The sequence below is a fragment of the Myxocyprinus asiaticus genome, chromosome 37, assembly GCF_019703515.2.
Source record: "Myxocyprinus asiaticus isolate MX2 ecotype Aquarium Trade chromosome 37, UBuf_Myxa_2, whole genome shotgun sequence".
Lineage (NCBI taxonomy): Eukaryota > Metazoa > Chordata > Actinopteri > Cypriniformes > Catostomidae > Myxocyprinus > Myxocyprinus asiaticus.
Genome location: NC_059380.1, coordinates 29,926,719 through 29,946,094, shown reverse-complemented (window position 1 = coordinate 29,946,094; position 19,376 = coordinate 29,926,719). Strand labels below are relative to the sequence as shown.

The 19,376-nt window shown below is 42.3% G+C and overlaps 1 protein-coding gene across 4 annotated transcripts in view; it reads left to right on the top strand.

The window, feature by feature from the left end:
* Positions 1-17,831, top strand: part of lima1b (LIM domain and actin binding 1b) — a 91,677-nt gene extending 73,846 nt beyond the window's left edge. For 3 of the 4 annotated variants that reach the window (XM_051676608.1, XM_051676607.1, XM_051676609.1), the window contains exons 7-11: positions 3,097-3,180; positions 3,352-3,388; positions 4,783-4,859; positions 6,171-6,301; positions 16,091-17,831. In XM_051676608.1, coding sequence (XP_051532568.1) covers positions 3,097-3,180; positions 3,352-3,388; positions 4,783-4,859; positions 6,171-6,301; positions 16,091-17,438 — 1,677 coding nt within the window. In that variant the 3' untranslated portion in view covers positions 17,439-17,831. The remainder of the gene's footprint in view (positions 1-3,096; positions 3,181-3,351; positions 3,389-4,782; positions 4,860-6,170; positions 6,302-16,090) is intronic. The other variant, XM_051676610.1, reaches the window with a different exon arrangement.
* The last annotated feature ends 1,545 nt before the right edge of the window (positions 17,832-19,376 follow it).

Genomic DNA, 19,376 nt, shown 5'->3' with positions numbered 1-19,376 from the left:
TGTACTTGACTTAAAAAATATTCATGAATGTGATTTTGTGATAACTTTTGTGACATTGATTCACTAATATAATGTGGCCTGATCTGTTACGTCACATAGATGGCATTTGTAGTGCCGAAATTGCTGAAGTAAGACCACATTTGTTTATCAAGCCATGGATAACCTGTCCATATTTCTAGAAACTCTCCCATTAGAAATGCATGATAGTTTTCTTTTAAATAGGTACGCTGATGGTGTGAATTATTCTTGTCAGTAAAAATTTGTTTTTGTGTTTCATGACCCTTTAAATACCTTTGTTATTTTAACCATGAACAAATAGTGAGTAAAACACAGAAGCTCATAGAATTCTCATATTTTGATTCATTTTCTTGGTAACACTTTACTATAAGGTTTCATTAGTTAACTACATTAGTTAAAATGAACTAACAATGTACAAAGCTTTTACTGTATTAATCTTGGTGAATGTTAATTTCAACAAATACTCATGCATGTTTAAAATGAAAAGTCGCATGTGTTAACATTAACTCATGTTCAATGTACTAACATGAACTAAAAATAAACAATAGTATTTTTGTAAACTATAGCATTAACAAAGATTTATTAACGATGTAAAAAAAAAAAAAAAAATTCATTGTTAGTTCATGATACATAATGCATTAACTAATGTTTATGAATGGAACCTTATTGTAAAGTTTTACCATTTTCTTAAATGCATTTAAAGCCAAGCCTGCACTACAGGACTTGCCGTCGGCGCTCTGCGACTCACACTCTTGTTTTTCATCATGCTGGTGCGAACAATACATGACTGTAGTGTCTCAACCACACGACTATTCGTCCTCGACTGAGGCCATGTGTACACTGGTATTACGATGCGTTTTGGGTGATCCGATCACAAGTGTACAAGGGAGACACATCACCGTTACACCGTCTCTTTTGACCACCTGTGTTCAGATTTAGTCTCTGATTTCATGAGGACATACATCAGTCATTACGTCTGTGTATTATATGATAATAAAGTGCAAAAATGTAAAAGACGAGAAAGAAAGCACTAAAAAGTTTCTCAGCTTCTCAGTTTCTCTTAATTATTTGCAAACATGATATTTAGAGCAGAAGTCTGAGTTATTTTAGTGCAGTAGCTACCTGTAACTGAGCTTCTAATATGCATGCTGCTCATAGCTGTGTCCCTATTTTGCATGTTCATGCATTCGCTTTTTTAAATGTTCAGATCTTATGCTTATTTCCCTTTAAATCTGCACGTTACCGGCGAAAAATCGGCCGTTACAGCTGCCATTAGCGTCGTCCTGTTTCAAACGGATCGCCCAAAATGCATCTTAAAATTAAGATAACGAAATTCATTCACAAACTTGCGCAGTTTATTCTTGATAGCATGTCAACAAACACGAAAGGACGGCTTGCGGCCGTTTTGCGCTTATTTGCACCATTTGCAAAGGGAAAAAATAATAATAATTAAAAAAAAAATAATAAATAAAAAATAAAAAAACACCTGATATATAATTAAAAACAGCAAGTAGGGAGATGCGGGTGATGTTTTATTTTATTTTCTAATAATTTTTGTCTCCTGTTACCCAATACATTGCTCTCCTTCATCAACAAACATGAAAGAACGGCTTGCGTCCGTTTTTACGCTTATTTGCGCTAATGTGCAAAGGAACAAAATAATAAAAACAGCTGAAAATAATAAAGACAGTGGGTAGGGAGATGTGGGTGAAATTTTATTTGATTTTCTATTTATTTTTTGTCTTCTGCTTCATAATACCTTGCCCATCTCTTGTGCACTCTCTATATTAAATTGGTTTTGGCTCATAAAGGTCTCTCACTTGTCGGGACAGTGCTCACACCTGACGACAAGACGTCTAGATTTCAAGCTGTTTTCAAAACTGTCCTAGTCTGGGACTAGCCTCAGCATGTCGCTGGGGTGCGCATAAAACAAGACGTTCGTCATGAGATCTAAGCAGATTCTCGTCGCAGACCAGTTGCCCACTCAAAACATCAAAGGAGACAAGCTTGAGTGTTGTAGTGTCCAAAATAGTACAAGATTATCCTACTTAAATGCATGTGACATCAGATAAACTAAAGACCTTATTTGAAAGGGAATCAAAAAGTAATATGAAAGTAATCAGATTAGATTACATAAAACGAGATCTAAGAGATTACTTATCTGATCCCAATGTCAGTCATGCAATTTGTTATCATTACCAGATTAAATTCCTAAGTAATCTACCCAGCACTGATTGTTGTAGGATTACTGTAGTAAATCGGGGTAAAGATGCCTTTTCACATAAACATCCGACTTTCATATTTCTTCCCCTAGTGGCAGTCGTGATGAACTATCAGTTTGCTCACAGTGGATTTTATTCATTGTAAGGAAGAAGCTACTAAAGGTTTGTTATCAAACCTTGGAATGACATTACTGTGTGTGATTTAGTTAGCAGATATATTAATTCAATGAAATTAATTCATATTTACTTAGCATTTATTATTTTTATAATTATTTATTATTAATACTGTTTTTATAGTTATTATTATGATAACTAACAACAACAACCTTACTTCAACAAAAGAAAGTAGAAATTAATAGATGTGATTTTAAATATGTAGGTTTTGCGTGTGCTGAAATAAATGACACGTACAAATTTAATCACACATTTACTGTAATAAAAAAAAGCCTATTGTGATAAATAATTGCAATGCAAATTATTATTTCTGACTTCTACTGTGCATTCACAATCGTCCAATATACAGAAGAGCAGGTATTTAGAATAAAGTTTAGGACAAAATCTGTTTATATTTCTCACTTCCGGTCAGCTGGTCACAAACAGTAGTCACACAAGTTGAAATATTTAAACGTAGCCGAAGCTCAAATCAGATCTGAAAATGTAGTTCGTTGGATGCAGTGAAAAGGCGTCTTAAGGCAAGGACAGGGTTGTGTGTGGATTTTTACATGTACTCACTTAATAATGGATTTTTGTAAATATTAAACCAAAAATGTTCCGTAGTGCAGCTTTAAAGTAACATGCTGTGAACTTCAGAAATCCTGTTTAAAAACATTTTTAAGTGTTGTGTATTTGGATGTAGGCAAACCAATCAGAGACAGAGGGCAGTATTCCCAGCACAGATCATAAGGAGAATACGCCCTCTACTGGTGATGGACAGACAGTGGTGCGTTACATGTAATTCTAAAGCTAATTCAAATAATAATTTAACAAACAAATAAGATTAACTCTATTTTGCATAATGCAGTCATTTTCTTTATCTGTTCAGAACAAGACTTAAAATTGTAATGTGTTCATCGTAAGTTCCCAGTATAATTTCTGTCTCTGTTTTATGCAGAGCATGCTTTCTGAATCAAATTGTGCAAAGACAAATGGTAAGTCCACTGTTTTCTCCTTAAACTTCTTGAATAAAGCCATGAGCTTAGTTTTATATGAGCATCCTATGTCAGAAATATTGTGTAATTTCTGTCTATTTCAGATGCTATGCATCACATTAAGTTTTGGGATGTGATAGCAAAAAATTTAACTTTTAATGGTTTTAACCACAAACCATTGGTCAGGAAATTAGCAAGAATTGAACAAATAGATAAAGTAACTTAGAATGGGATAGTTTTTTCTTTTGATTTCTTTAAATGTTTAAGCCTTGTGGGTAAAACTTGTGGACAGCTTTTGACAGAAAGAAGAGTCAATGTTGTTTCACTCAATGTTGATGGCTTCAAATAGTTGATGAGTAGTTGAAAAACGTTCCCGATCAGTTTGAGTTTATTGTGAGACCAAATATTCTCTATAGGGTTCAAATCTGGACTCTGACCAGGCCAAAACATGAGCCTGATGGACTTGTTCTCAAGCCACCTTTTGGTGGTCTTTGCAGTGCAGGCAGGAGCATTGTCTTGTTGAAAAATAACATCTGATCATTCCTCTTTAGAAAACAACTTTTCAATTGTGGGAAGCAATCCTTTCTGCAATATTATACTGTGCTCCAAAGCATTAATTGACTTTTCACAGTGAAGCAGCTCACCAGTACCAGCAGCTGAAAAGACTCCCCACACCATGACACCTCTCCCTCCATGCTTCACTGTGGTAGAGATGCATTCACTATTGTATTTCTCACCAGATCTTCGAAGACACCTCTCTGGAGCATCACCGTGCAACTCAAATCATGATTCACCACTCCACACAACTCTGCTAAACCACTCTGAATCAAACTTTCCATATTCTGACAAAAACCTAATTCTGTTTTTGATTTTTTTTTGAGACAGCAATGGCTTTTTAACACATCTTCTAGACACAAAACACCTGCATTGGATAGCCTTCTGGTTACTGTTCTTCTCGAAAAAGTCATTTATGAGCTTGTTATCAGGCCTTTGATGGGCTGCATCAGTTGTGGCAGATCACCAACTAATGACCAATCTTTTTAAAAAACATCCAAGAAGATATTTTTGGAAAATTTTGTACACCCAGACATGTTTTTTTAATCATTATCATGATTTTACCTTTGCGTACAAGAAGACTATGTAAGTGAATTTCCCTGTTTCCAGCTTTTCCGCAAACAATTCACTGCAGCAAAAGTTAATGAGCACAGAAGTGCACCAGGAGTGGATTAATTTAATTCTTGCTAATTTCCTGACCAATGATTTATTGTGGAGACTATCAAAAGCGTAATGTTTTGCCATTTTGGGCTTGGCTCAAATTATAATTTTTTTTGCCCAGGAGTCACTCTGTACACTAAGTTCCTTAATGACCTGTCATGAATTTGTGTTTTCTTTAGGAGTCTATGTTCACACAACGAGTCCCAGCACAGTAGCTTCTATTTCAGAGAACAAGGACCATAATAAAGCACTTAAGGTCAGTGGCTAAATAAACACTAATTTCTACCAAACTACCTATTCTAATGTCGATTAGAGTACAATTTTTAATTTACAGGAATAGTTCGCCCCAAAATGACAATTCTCTCATCATTTACTCCCCTCATGCTGTCTCAAACTTGTATGACTTTCTTTCTTCTGTGAAACAAGAACTAAGGTAATTTGAAGAATATGTGATGTGTTTTTGTCCATACAAATTAAGTCAATGGGGTCAAAAGACTTTAAACTCCAAAAAGGACATAAATACAGCATAAAAATAGTCCATACAACTCGAGTGATATAATCCATGTCTTTTACAGTGATACAATTGCTTTGGGTGAGAAATAGACCAAAATTTAAGTCATTATAAATTTGGACATCTGCAGTTTCCTTGACATGTTTATGATAGAAGCTCATTCACACTCTTCCGTGCACCTGTGTAGAGCACTGTACAGAAAACCAGACACAGTGTTACCAGGTTCATGGTTTAAATGCCCATTTGGGCTATTATGAAAATGCAGAGGTGAGTTATTCAGTGATAGAGTATTTTTGAGTATTTTTGGGATACTTTAAAACTGTACCGTGGTCACCAAAATTTTGATCATAAACTAAAAATCTTAATGTCTTATTGATATACATCGATATATATAACAATACAGTAACAATACAGTGATTGAAAAACTGGCAACCACGTGCAGCATCAAAAGAATCACCATTTTGAAGCCTGCACTTTGTTCCAGTCGGGCCAAATGTCAATATATATACTGATTAAGGTGTTAAATTTTGGTCTGTTTCTCATCCAGAGTGATTGTATTGCTTCAGAAGAGATGGATTAAACCACTCGAGTTGTAATATGGATAAGCCTACTTTTCTGCTGCCTGTATGTCCTTTTTGGAGCTTGACCGTTTTGGACCTCACTGACTTACATTGTATGGACATAAACACATCATACATCCTTTAAAATATGTTTGTTTGTGTTCTGCAAAAGAAAGAAAGTCATACGAGTTTGAGATGGAATGAGGTTGAGGAAATCATGAGATCATTTTCATTTTTGGGTAAACTATTCATTTAATTAAAAAAATTCTTCACAGTGAAAGCATTTACTTTGAGTTGCTAACAAAGTAATTGTCAAATACAGTAAAATCCAACATTTGACATTTCTTATTAGTTGAATGTATAAAAAACTTCCTAGGGATTAAAATGTACTTTATTTGTTCCTCCATCATTTTTGCATCTGCTAAGTAAATAAATATGAATACCATATGGATTCATGCTAAAGAAATATTTATAACACTTGTGTTTGCATGGATAGTTTAATCTGCCCATCCAGGAGAGCTGTGTGTCCTGCCAAAAGACTGTTTACCCGCTGGAGAGACTCATCGACAATCAAAATATTTACCACAAGACTTGCTTCCGTTGTGCCATATGCAGCACCAAACTCAGGTCATTTTTTGTTTATTTAGTTCTAAATAAAGTTAATAAATATTTAAGTGAAAAATGCTGTATGATGCTTTTAGACATATCAGTGAAATTCCAGTAGCATGTGGACTTCAAAAAAGGAGGAAGAGTGCCGGGTTCAAATTTTGTAATTATTTAAATGTTAATTATTATTTAAGTTCCATTTGACATTTACACAGTTTCCAGGTTAAAGGTGCACTCAGTATTTTTTTGCTTGTGTCATCTTGGACATACAGTGACACCAAGTGGTGTGGATGCAGCATCATTCAAACTCAATACTTTTCATTTACAGATGCCATTGAAGAAATTCACTAATCACAATCAGCCTTGATTAATTTAATCCAACACTGAAAGTGTCCAAAAACAAGACATTTACAGAGATTAAGCGAGTAGTATTCAGCTGGTCATGTGATTCTAAAATGGCAGCCCCCATGAGGGGACCCTCTCAATGTAGAATTAAACAGCTTTTATAAGGTTGCTGATATGACTAGAGTCCTATCTCATGTGAGTGGTCATGATGTTTCAAAATTGCAATGCATTTCTTTAGGAGTAAAACTTTTTTAATGGGGAAAAAAATTACTTAGTGCACCTTTAAAGGCTCATAAAATACATTTTAATTTATCAATATTAACAAGAAATTGATAGGCTACTATAATATTTTAGTTTTATAATATAATATTTTTTCAAGAAAAGCAGAAAAACAATGGCCTAATATATACATAGAACATTATACATAGAACTACTATTATACAGTACATAAACATAGCCATTTACTGTTGCACAGAACAAGTTCACAGCTGTCTTTAGTGATTAACATTGTTTATTGATTCATCTATTAAACAAAGAAAAGCAAAACATATACAAACAGAATCAATATTTAACCCTCACTGTTTAAATTGATTATATTATAATATAATAATTTATTAATCTTTGTTAATGTTAGTTAATAAACATACAATTGTTCATTGTTAGTTAAAGTTAGTTCATAGTGTATTAAGTAAGGAATAATTGACGGCGGACCATTGAATTGTTGAAAAATAATGCACACCAGAGGTGGTAATACCGTTGCACCTCAGATGTGCATTATTTTTCAACAATTCAACAGACCGGAGTCAATTATTCTGCTTATACCATGGTTATCACACCTTAAGACATTGTTCAGGGTTTTATCTCAAGACATTTTCTGGTTTTCGTCCCTAAAACGCTCTTGTGAGTGGAACTACTTTCTTCCGCCACGGATTCAGCGTCTTACTTTAATACAGTCCGAGCCATCGTTGCTAATTCGAAAACGTCACGTTAGAACTAGCAACGGAGGCTCGTGCTGCTTTACTCGAGGACTTACTGGAATAATAAGGAAGTGCGTTTATGCATGTGTGTGTGAGTTTGTATTTTAAGGATCGAAAGAGAGAAACTTAGAAAATGAGAGAGATTGCTTCTGAGATTACCTTTTTTGTTGCAGCTCTCATCAGAAATAACACAGCTTCAAAATCGCCAAGACCTGTGTCGCCATATTCCCGTTATAAACCTTAACAACATTTTTCCCCACTGAGATGCAGGAGTGCGCATACATGATGACCATTACAGCTATGTGAGGCTGATTAGGGCGAAATATATTGAAACATTAAAAGTTATTTCGGATAATAGAAATTGTTGTATTGATCAAGTTGCGGGGGTGCGGCTCTATTTGTCGGTCACAACTGGAGTTTGTGTACGTGTGTGTGCGCATGTGTGTGTGTGAGCATGTATAAGTGCGGGGGAGACGAGGGAGCGCGAGGGCCCTTTTTAACTGAAATTTAAATAAATGTTGGATATTATAGACATTGTTTGATGTTCTTAACCGATTTACTTTAACCAATGACTTTGTTTTAATTTGTGATTTTGTTGTGGTAGCCTATAGGGCTCTTTGAAATAACTGAAATAAATTGCCAAAGTGATATGGAACTGTTATGCGGTCAAGATCTGGAACTACTTTATAGCCGTGCATTTACTTGAAAAATAATTGCACACCTTAGAACGTCCGTGAACCAATCAGAATCAAGCATTCAACAGACCCGTGGTATAACTAAGATTAATAAATGCTTAATAAGTATTGTTCATTGTTAGTTCATACTAACTAATGTTGTTAACTAATGTTAACAAATGGAACCTTATTGTAAAGTGTTACCAAATTATTGCATTACTTTGTTATATTATCCTTGCAATACAAATACATGTAGCAGTGTCGTTCAGCAATTGATTTGTCTACAGAATATACCAGGTAAAGAGTTTTTTCTGGGATTTTCTATGAGCTCAGTGCAAATGAACTGCTGAATCTCGCTGCTATTTTTAATGTCTTGAGAATATAACACAGTGATATAGGCTACATATTAAATAATGTACATTAAGACAAAAAAAAGTAGACTTTCAAAAACAGAATGGGTTTATGTTTGTAGTACAAAGGGTTCATGAACTGTAGCTATTTATTTTTAATTATACAATTTTCAGGGGTGTGTATCAGCTGCATGTATGCCGATGTTTGCCAGTTGATTAGTGCCACCAACACGCTGGATTGAGCAGCTGCAGTGACTGACAAAAAGCTTTTATCTCATTGATCAGTCAGTTTTCATCACAGTCAGAAGAAAAAATAAATCTGAACACTCTTCATAAATAATTTTTTTTTTTTTAAACTCTGGATTGTCGGCGGATGATTTGTCACACCCGATGTGCATAGCACCACAGAAATGCATTGTTACTGTACAAAAGCTCATTCGTAACAAACAATCATACCGAAAATACGGACTTGGTGTGAGCAGGCCTTAATACAGATTTATGCAACTGGCCCCAGGTCGAGGCTTAACAGTAATACCCATACATAGCTGAGTGTGCTGCCAGTAGCAAACAAATGTATGGATGGTCGATAAATTCAAATCTTACTTCATGTGCTTTATGACTCTCAACAAACACTTCTTGTTATAAGGAATAATTAACAAAGCAAAAGCATGGGATGTATTTATGTTAGTAGTTGTTGCAGATGTTAAGTTAAAAAAAAAGTTTTTTTTACATAATTACTTATTTCTGACTAAATTATAAAGCAGAGTGATTGAGCCAAACAGAGTAATCACCATTGTCATGGTTACTTGTGTAACCTCCGTACCCTGATGGAGGGAACGAGAGGTTGTGTCGATGTAGTGACACTAGAGATCACTCTCGGGAGCCCGAGACACCTCTGGTCTTTGATAAAAGGCCAATGAAAATTGGCGAGTGGTATTTGCATGCCGCTCCCCCGGACATACGGGTATAAAAGGAGCTGGTATGCAACCACTCATTCAGGTTTTATGCTGAGGAGCCGATATAAGGTCCGGCCATTTCAGCGGGTAGTTCAGCGTTGTGGCAGGAGGGACACAACGTCTCATTCCCTCCATCAGGGAACGGAGGTTACACAAGTAACCATGGCATTCCCTATCTGTCACTCACTCGACGTTGTGTCGACGTAGTGACACTAGGGGTCCCTATACGAAATGCCATAATTGGCTGAACTGTGTTACGTGAACTGGCGGTGTGTGGTGGGCAGACTACTGTGTGCCTCATAGCCAGCACACCAGGTCGACACGTAACCTCCCCCAACATAGTTATGAGTGTCGAACAGCCCTTTGGGGACAGGTCGACTACTCAAGAGATAGAGCCAGACTTAAACCAGTCGTGGCCTCTTTTCCCCTTCTCTTTTTCCACTCCCTAAAAAAGAAGGGAGATTATCCGACTGGGCCGCCAGGTCTAGTCGGGGGGTGTCCCTCCCAAGGGGAAGACACCGCGGAGACCGCACCTCGCCCAAAGAGGAGGGGATATTTAAGTGGAAGAATACGTCACATGGTCTTTCCGACCATGTGGAGGGTCTTCAAGGTAGATCCTACCCAATGAGGGAGGAGTTACTATAAACATGGAGACTGGGGCAGAGGGGCTCTGCACAAGGAAGACGCAGTTTGCCAACAGGGAAACGAATTAGCGGAAGATATATATCGCATGGGGTTAGCCTTACAGGGAACAGCCACATGCGGAGCACCTACCCCAGAACAGGACTCTTAGTTTAGCATGTGTACTGGGTCTCTCCGAAAACTCAACTGCCACAGGGCTCGGAGGAAGTCAAACAGGGAACAAACTTGTGAACACTACTGGGAATTAATGGCGCACGTCTTCAGCTCAAAAGGAGGCGGAAGGCGCTATGTGCAAGCGATACACCCGGCTGGCTATCCCGGGCTTATCCGCTTGTGTTGCATGCCACTACCTGGGATGAAACCGGTTCCACCCGGAGGTTGTAGAACCTTGCAAAGGTGTTGGATGTTGCACAGACTGCTGCTCTGCAAATGTCTGTTAGAGAGGCTCCCCTGGCCAGGGCCCAGGAAGCCGCTACACCCCTGGTAGAATGGGCTCGTAACCCTACCGGGGGCGGCATGTCCTGGGTGTGATATGCCATAGTTATGGCATCAATGAGCCAGTGGGCGATCCTCTGCTTGGAGACAACGCTTCCTTTCCGCTGTGCACCAAAGCAGACAAAGAGCTGCTCAGAAATTCTAAAGCTCTGCGTGCGATCCAAATAGATGCGTAAAGCACGCACTGGACACAGCAACGACAGGGCTGGATTTGCCTCCTCCTGGGGCAGCGCTTGCAGGTTCACCACCTGGTCCCTAAAAGGGGTGGTGGGAACCTTGTGCACATAGCCTGGTCGGGGTCTCAGGATCACGTGAGAGTAGCCCGGACCGAACTCCAGGCATGTTTCGCTGACAGAGAACATTTGCAGGCAATGTACACCTTCAAGGTGGAAGGGGACAGTCTCTCTTCCAACCTCTCCTGCAGGAAGGAAAGCACTGATCCGACTGCACATCTCTGGGGGTCTTCCCATCGGGAAGAACACCACTTAGTGAACAGACGCCACTTCAAGGCATACAGGCGCCTTGTAGAGGGGGCCCTAGCCTGAGTGATCGTGTCTACCACCGCTTAGGTCTTCCACGTCCCGTCCAGGGGCCAGACATGGAGATTCCAGAGGTCTGGTCACGGGTGCCAGATGGTGCCCCGTCCCTGAAAAAGAAGGTCCTCCCTCAGGGGAATTCGCCGGGGGGGGGGCTGTCGCGAGCGTGAGGTCCGAGAACCATGCCTGGGTGGGCCAGTAGGGTGCTACCAGGACGACCTGCTCCTCGTCCTCCCTGACCTTGCACAGGGTCTGTGCAAGTAGGCTCACTGGGGGAAACGCATATTTGCGCATGCCAGGGGGCCAGCTGTGTGCCAGCGTGTTTATGCCAAGGGGGGCCTCGGTCAGGGCATACCAGAGCGGGCAGTAGGGAGGATTCTTGGGAGGCAAACAGGTGCACCTGTGCCTGTCCGAATCGACTCCAAATCAGCTGGACCACCTGAGGGTGTAGTCTCCACTCTCCCCTGAGGGTAACTTGTCGTGACAGCGTGTCTGCTGTAGTGTTTAGGTTGTCCGAGATGTGAGTGGCTCGCTGCGACTTGAAGTGCTGCTGACTCCAGAGGAGGAGACGGCAGGCGAGTTGTGACATACAACAAGAGCGCAGACCGCCTTGGCGGTTGACATATGCTACCGTTGCCGTGTTGTCTGTCCGAACTAACACGTGCTTGCCTTGGATCAACGGCCAAAACCTCCGCAGGGCAAGCAGAATTGCCAACAACTCGAAGCAGTTGATGTAGTTGAGCCAATGCAGTCGCGGGCCCGTCCACAAGCCGGCGGCTGCGTGCCCATTGCAAACAGCACCCCAGCCCATTTTAGAGGTGTCCGTCGTGACTACGACGCGCCTGGAGACCAGTTCTAGGGAAACACCTGCCCATAGAAATGAGAGGTCGGTCCAAGGGCTGAGAAGATGGTGACAGACCGGCGTGATGACCACACGATGTGTCCCGTGGTGCCATGCCCATCTCGGGGTTCAAGTCTGAAGCCAGTGCTGAAGCGGCCTCATATGCATCAACCCGAGCGGGCTGGCCACCGCTGAGGATGCCATATGCCCCAGGAGCCACTGAAAAAGTTTCAGTGGAACTGCTGTTTTCTGTTTGAACGCCTTCAAACAGACCAACACTGACTGGGCGTACTCATTCATGAGGCGCGCTGTCAAAGAGACTGAGTCCAACTCCAAACCGAGAAAAGCGATGCTCTGAACCGGGAGGAGCTCAACATGTCCCGAGAGTGATCTAAGATTAGCCAGTCATCGAGATAGTTGAGAATGTGAATGCCCACCTCCCTTAGCGGGACAAGGTCTGCCTCTGCGACCTTCGTGAAGATGCGAGGTGACCTTGTACTGATATGCCTGACCCTCAAATGCAAACTGCAGGAAGGGTCTGTGTTGGGGAAGGATCGAAACGTGGAAGTACGTGTCCTTCAGGTCTACCGCCACGAACCAGTCTTGATGCCGGATGCTCGCCAGAATGTGTTTTTGCTTCCACATCTTGAACGGGAGTCTGTAAATCCCAGTTGAGTACTCACAGGTCCAAGATTGGCCGCAACCCTCCGCCTTTTTTCGGTACGATGAAGTAGGGGCTGTAAAACCCCTTTTTCATCTCAGCTGGAGGGACAGGTTCTATCGCACCCTTCCGTAGGAGGGTAGCGATCTCCACGCAAGGTAGCAGTGTTTTCATCCAAGTGGACACCGCTGAACCTTCCGTGCAAGGGGGACGTACCGGCAGGTGGGGCCTCGTGGCGGGGTGGAGCTCAAGGTGCCACACCATGTCATGGCCGTGCTGAGTCTAAGAACATCGAAGCACTTACCTGGCTCCTTGTGACCACCCCCGGAACAGCCTGGGACGGGGGAGGAAGAGGCCTGTCCTCGTGAACCATGGAGACTGTCACATCGGGGGTGGATTTGTGCCACAGCTGGGCGCTCAGGGGCGGGAGACCGCCGCTGGAGCGCCAAACCTGCCAAATAGAGTGGTGGACAGTGGTCGTGATGACGGCCGTGCACACCGGATACGTGACCCAGGGAACAAGGAAACCGCTCTTGCTGAACTCTTGAGTACTGCAGCCACTGGGGCATGCAGCGCAATTAAATGCAAAGGTAACAAAAAGATGGAGAGGTCTGCTTATCAGCTCCAGAGCAGTGGGTTTCGTCATCCCTGGGTCGCCCATCTCAGGGGTGCTTTGAAGCCTTTCACGGGTTCTGGGCGGCCGCGAGACAGGTGGCGTCTGCTTCCTGTGGTGGGCTCCACTCCGGGGCCAGGCCGAAGGGGCGGGCTGCGGCGGAACCGATGCAGTCACCGCAGGGGGATGCCCTTGGCGACGAGCAGATGGGGTGCGGGATCTTGAGCTGTGCCGGGGTAGGATATGCTGGATAGCCTCCGTCTACTGTTCCACCGTCGAGAACTGCTGGGCGGTTAGGGAAGTCCTAGACAGTGTTGCCGAATAGGCTAGTCTGGGAGATGGGGGCAGCAAGGAATCGTGTCCTGTCGGCCTCACCCATCTCGACCAGGTTGGCGCTCCAGGACTACTAATGTGGACATCGTCCGCCCGAGAGACCGCGCCGTGACCTCCATCGCTCAGAGAGCGAGGTTGGTCACCGAGCACAGCTCCTCCATCAATCCCAGGGCGGAACTACCTTCATGCAGTTCCTTTAGCGCCTTGGCGGAGGCGGCTTGTCCGGCGGCACCATAGGCCTTGGCCGTCAGAGACGACGTAAACCTACAGGCCTTGGACGGGGGCTTTGGGCGCCCGTGCCAGGTGGCGGCGCTCTGCGGGCATAGGTGCACCACGAGTGCCTTTATCCACCGAGGAATTGCCGAATAGCCCTTGGCTGCCCCACCATCGAGGGTAGTGAGTGTGGGGACGCTAAAAAGATCGGGACCGGGCAGTAAAAAGTGCCTCCCACGACCTTGTCATCTCTTCATGCACTTCCGGGAAGAAAGAACAGGGGTGGGGCATGGCTTTGAGCGGCGCCGCGAGCCCAGGAACCAATCATCGAGATGCGAGGGTTCAGGGAAGAGCGGAGGGTTCCACTCTAGCCGACGCTTGCGGCTGCCTGTGACTGGGCAATCATCCCCGAAGGGAGGAGCCCAGCTGAGGCTTCCACGTCTGACTGGACGAGCCCGCTCTCCGATGCTGCGCTCGAGAGCTCATCACATTCGCGGGCTCCGAATAAGAGGTCGAACTCGCCGTGAGACGAGCCGACGGACTCATCTGGGAGCCCGATCGGGGCAGACAAGCGTGCTGGGGAATGGGAGGTCTGCGGGGGGATACCCGGCGGTGGTGGTCCCATTGGGGTCCCCAAATCACCCCCAGTGCTAGCCGTGCTGGCCTCATACCCATGGGTAAAAGGACAGAGGCGGGGAGCCTCTGGGGTGGCTTGCTTTCTTAGAAGGCGAGCCGCGACCGCATCGTTGCCATGGACATGTGCTCGCAATGAGAACATGACCATCCACGAATGCTGTCTCTGCGTGAGCAGTGCCCAGACACGAAAGACAGTGATCGTGACCATCAGAAGGTGAGAGATAACGAGCGCAACCAGGAATAACACACAATCGGAAAGTCATCTTTAAAAACACGCGTCTTTAAAAAGACGTTCCTTGTGTGCCGCTCTTTTAGAGAAATATACTCTTTTAGAGAAATATACTCTTTTATTTCTGCTGAACGCCCAGGGGCATTCTCTGCAGTGCACCAGTGCAAAGGGGGGAGAAGCCGCTGAAATGCGCCGTCAGATCCAACAGAAGTGAATGAACAGTCGTGGGAATTCAGCTCAATGAACATGACCGTTCAGCTCCGAAGAGAATATCTGAATGAGTGGTTGCATACCAGCTCCTTTTATACCCGTATGTCCAGGGGAGTGGCATGCAAATACCACTCGCCAATTTTCATTGGCCTTTTATCAAAGACCAGAGGTGTCTCGGGCTCCCAAGGGTGACCCCTAGTGTCACTACATCGACACAACGTCGAGTGAGTGACAGATAGGGAACCTATGTTAAGCAAAACAACATTTTAAGCCTTCTCCCTTCCCATTCCTTTGCATGATGATGTTTGTAAGAAGCAGAGCTTATTGTGTTAGCTGCCATGAAATAATTCCTCAGGACAATGTTAGATTACACTAGCATCATCTAAATAAGGTTTTATGACAATGAACTTTGTAATAAATATCAATGGACCACTCCTGATCACCATTTTATAAGTTATGGTAATTAATAAAGGAAATACTCAATGTAGTTACATAGAAATCGCTTATTATCCTGTGTAGAATCACTGCAATGAGCCATGGCTTTTATGTAGTAAAAACACTTCCAGTGTGAAAAACCATAGCGAGTCTGCTGCTGTAGTTATGCTCTAGCTTTGCATCATTTTCCTCAGAATTTATTCAATTGTTCTCTTAAACATAGGGTATAAAAAAGCTGCTTTATTTGCAAACTGATTTTGCGCATGAATTAAAACATAGCTAATAAGAATGCAATGAGCTCAAGGGAGGCAAGAGAGTTGATGCCTCCCTCTGAAATTTTATCTGCTGGTATTGCTTTTGGACTTTTACTGTAGAAATAATTTACGTGTGCTTTACACACTATTTGGTCTCTCATTTTGTAATATTTGATTTGTTTATTGTTTGATTATTTTTTATCTGAATTTTTTGAGGTGGCACTGCCTCCCTTTCCTCCTTAGAGAATGGAAGGATTTCTTGGTATGTGTCTATATATTAAAATAATTAGAAAACATTTGGTGCCACTTTTGAAAGTTTACAGTAAACTGCCACAACCTTCTAGGGAGGTCAGATATTAGATATCTTACATATGAAAATAATTTATTCTTTCATGTCCCTCACATTTCAGCTTGGGGAGTTATGCTTCCTTACATGGCAGCATTTATTGTAAACCTCACTTCAGCCAGCTTTTCAAGTCCAAGGGCAACTATGATGAGGGCTTTGGCCATCGACCGCATAAGGAATTGTGGTCACCTTGGATGAACGAGGAGGAGCCTGAGGAAAGTGAAAAGCCAAAGCCCCCTTTGGCAGACCTTGTGTCAGTGAAGCCTGCAGAACAACTGAGCCACAGGGTGGAAGTTTCTCCTCAGGCCAAATTCACTGACATGCCTGAAGATCTGGAGACCAGAAGTCAAGCCACCAGCTCCACAGAAAAAACACAAACAATTCCTGTGGAATCAAGGAGACTGAGAGTCGCGTGGCCACCTCCTGCCAACAGTGAGGGAAGCTCTAAAGTTTCTATTCCAGACACTGAAGGTGGAAAGGGTCTATCCAAGCTTTTCCGACCAAAGTGGCCTCCAGAGGAGGAAGCTCCACCTGCTCAACAGAGCCCTGAAAGAGCAGAACTGAAAAGCCTGCAACGTAGTTCCTCTCTCAGAGAGCGCAGCCGTCCCTTTTCTGTTGCACAAAGCATTAAATTATCAAGAACTTCAGAACAAGAGGCTCAATCTTCTCTCAAGCCAGCTTTGGTCAGACAAGGTTCGCTGGAAGAGCTTCGCTCACTGTCGAAGATGAAAAAGGAGAAAGCTGTAGTTCAAAATGAGGCAAAACTCCCAGATAAAAAGGCAAAGGACAGTGACAGCAAATCCAAGGAGGACATTGAGAGCCCTACCAATCTTGATAAGAATGAAAAGATGCCTCCTTCCATTCTGAAACAGCCACAACAATCCAAAAAAGAGGCTCAGCCCCAACAAACAAATAAGGAAACTCAGTCACAACAAACAAAACAGGAGGTGGAACTGCTACAAATAAAAAAAGAGGCTGAACTACAACAAACGAAAAAGGAAACACAGCCACAACAAATGACAAAGGAGGCTGAACTCCAAAAAAAAAAAAAGGATGCTGAACTACAACAAACGAAAAAGGAAACTCAGCCACAACAAACCACGAAGGAGGCTGAACTACAACAAACAAAAATGGAGGCTGAGCAACAACAAACGAAAAAGGAAGCTCTGAAATGTCATGTAGAAGATGAGGAAAAACCTGTGACATGCTACAGCACTTCTCTAGAGCTCCAGTCTTCCCGAGACACACCCTGTTCTCCAAACAGGGAAGATAAAAGCCACAAGACATCCCAGGATATGAACTTCTGGGATGGCGAGGTGGCTGAGGAGTCCCTGACTGTGGAGGAGATGATCAAGAGGAATCGCTACTATGAAGATGAAGATGATGAGGAGGAGGAAGTGGCAATAGTTTGACAGTGTGTCTCATGAATCTCATATAATTATTACAACTATTACATTAGAATTTACGTAAATGGTAAAGATGCATCAATATCATAGACATCAATAGAATAAAATACTTATTGAGCTGTTTCTTTGGACCTCTTTCTTGCTAAAAACCAAACTGGAAAACTATATTTTGTATTGTACTCTGTCATCAATATTTCCTTTTGTTCTGTGTATAAAACTGGACATGTTTACAAAAAAAAAAAAAAAATTGTTTCTTATTCTAATTAATCTAATCATTTAAAAACATAATCTGTAGATACATATATGCAATAAACACATTGTCTATTTTCTGCTATTGTCAGTCTTTGACAGTTAATCAATAAAGAAAATGGCTAAACACATTTTAGCCATTATAAAGCATTTACTCTGTTTTTATTGATTATTGTAAGAACATATTAAAACATTATTTGATTGAAACTAAATTAGAGATTATTTCAGGAAAAAAATATGCATAAAGAGTGCTGACATGTGGAACTGAAACAACATATTTTATCTTGCTGTTTTTAAAAATATTTTTTAAAGAAAAGGTTCCCTTTCATGTCAGTCACTTTAACGGTGCATCAGTAGCTGATGCTATGGGAAACTCCTCCCAGAAGTAATGATCTCTGAAGCCCAATAAAATCACGCCTATCTATCAGCAGATGCCACTTGACACTCTGTCACTGATGCATTGCGGGCACGTAAACCAGAGCACAGCGCCATTTCATCAAAAGTTTTCTCTTCAGGGTGGTGAAAACTTCTCTCATGCTCTGGTCCCCCAAAAAGCTCAGTTGTCGTCGTTGAATCTGCACACGTGAACAGCGATTGGATTATTTTCTTCTCCCTTCTTTTTCAACGAACAGCATATCCTTATACACTTCCACATGTGTGATCATTAAGTGAAAAGCACATAAAAGAGCCATTTGCTTAGCAACATATATTAAAGATGGCATTTTGCAAATGTTTTGCACACAGAAGGAGTGTAGCAGGAGGATGGGGACCGACATTGCCCTTCATAAAGAAGGCTAGCTGGGAGTGAAGCATCTTGAATTTCATGTGTTCAAAGTGAATGGAATCAGTCTCACTGAACGCCACTTCTGTGTGAGCTTGGCCCAGGCAGACTAAGCAGTGCTCGTGCCTGTTAGACAGAGGGATATATCACTTTCAGTGTTGAAAACATTTGCGAAATGCCATCTTTAAAGTATGTTGCTAAGCAAATGGCTCTTTTATGTGCTTTTCACTTAATGATCACACACGTGGAAGTGTATAAGGATATGCTCTATATCCCAGCCTTCTGTGCACAAGGCTGGGATATAGAGTGTGGAGAGTTTGAGGAGGAATTGTCACCAGGGCAGACCCTTTGGACCTCAACACCTCTTTTTCAAGTGTCTTCACCCGTTAAGTACGCCTGTGACAATCTGCGTCTCATAATTGGTGTGCATGGTGTGATCGCGTTTGGCAGTTATGATGAAGATAGAGACACTATATCACTTGTTGCATCTGAAGGTGTGATCTGGTCTCTCTCAGTCTATGAGTTTGCTGGTATTTCCACGTGCAAGGAGGAAAACTGTACGAAAGCAGTCTCTGACACTGAACTGATGCAGGTTCTCACTCAGGCTGTCAAAAAACTCCAGTTTAAATGGCCCACCCCGAGTGCACCTGAGCATTACGATAAGATGAACGGTTCTTACCGAGCTGGCCCAACTCCACGTCCCGCCGTCTGTTACCGTTTTTTCCCCCATGCTGCACGAATTGCTGTCAAAATGTGCCATTCGCCCTACTTATTCCCATCATGGAATGCTGGGATCGAGAAGATGTTCACAATGATGTTACTGTTTGCATTGCTGTTGCGTGTAGTGTGCCCGTTGTTTGTTACATTCCAATAAAGTGTTCAGACTTTGATGCAGTTACATGAAGCAAAAACAA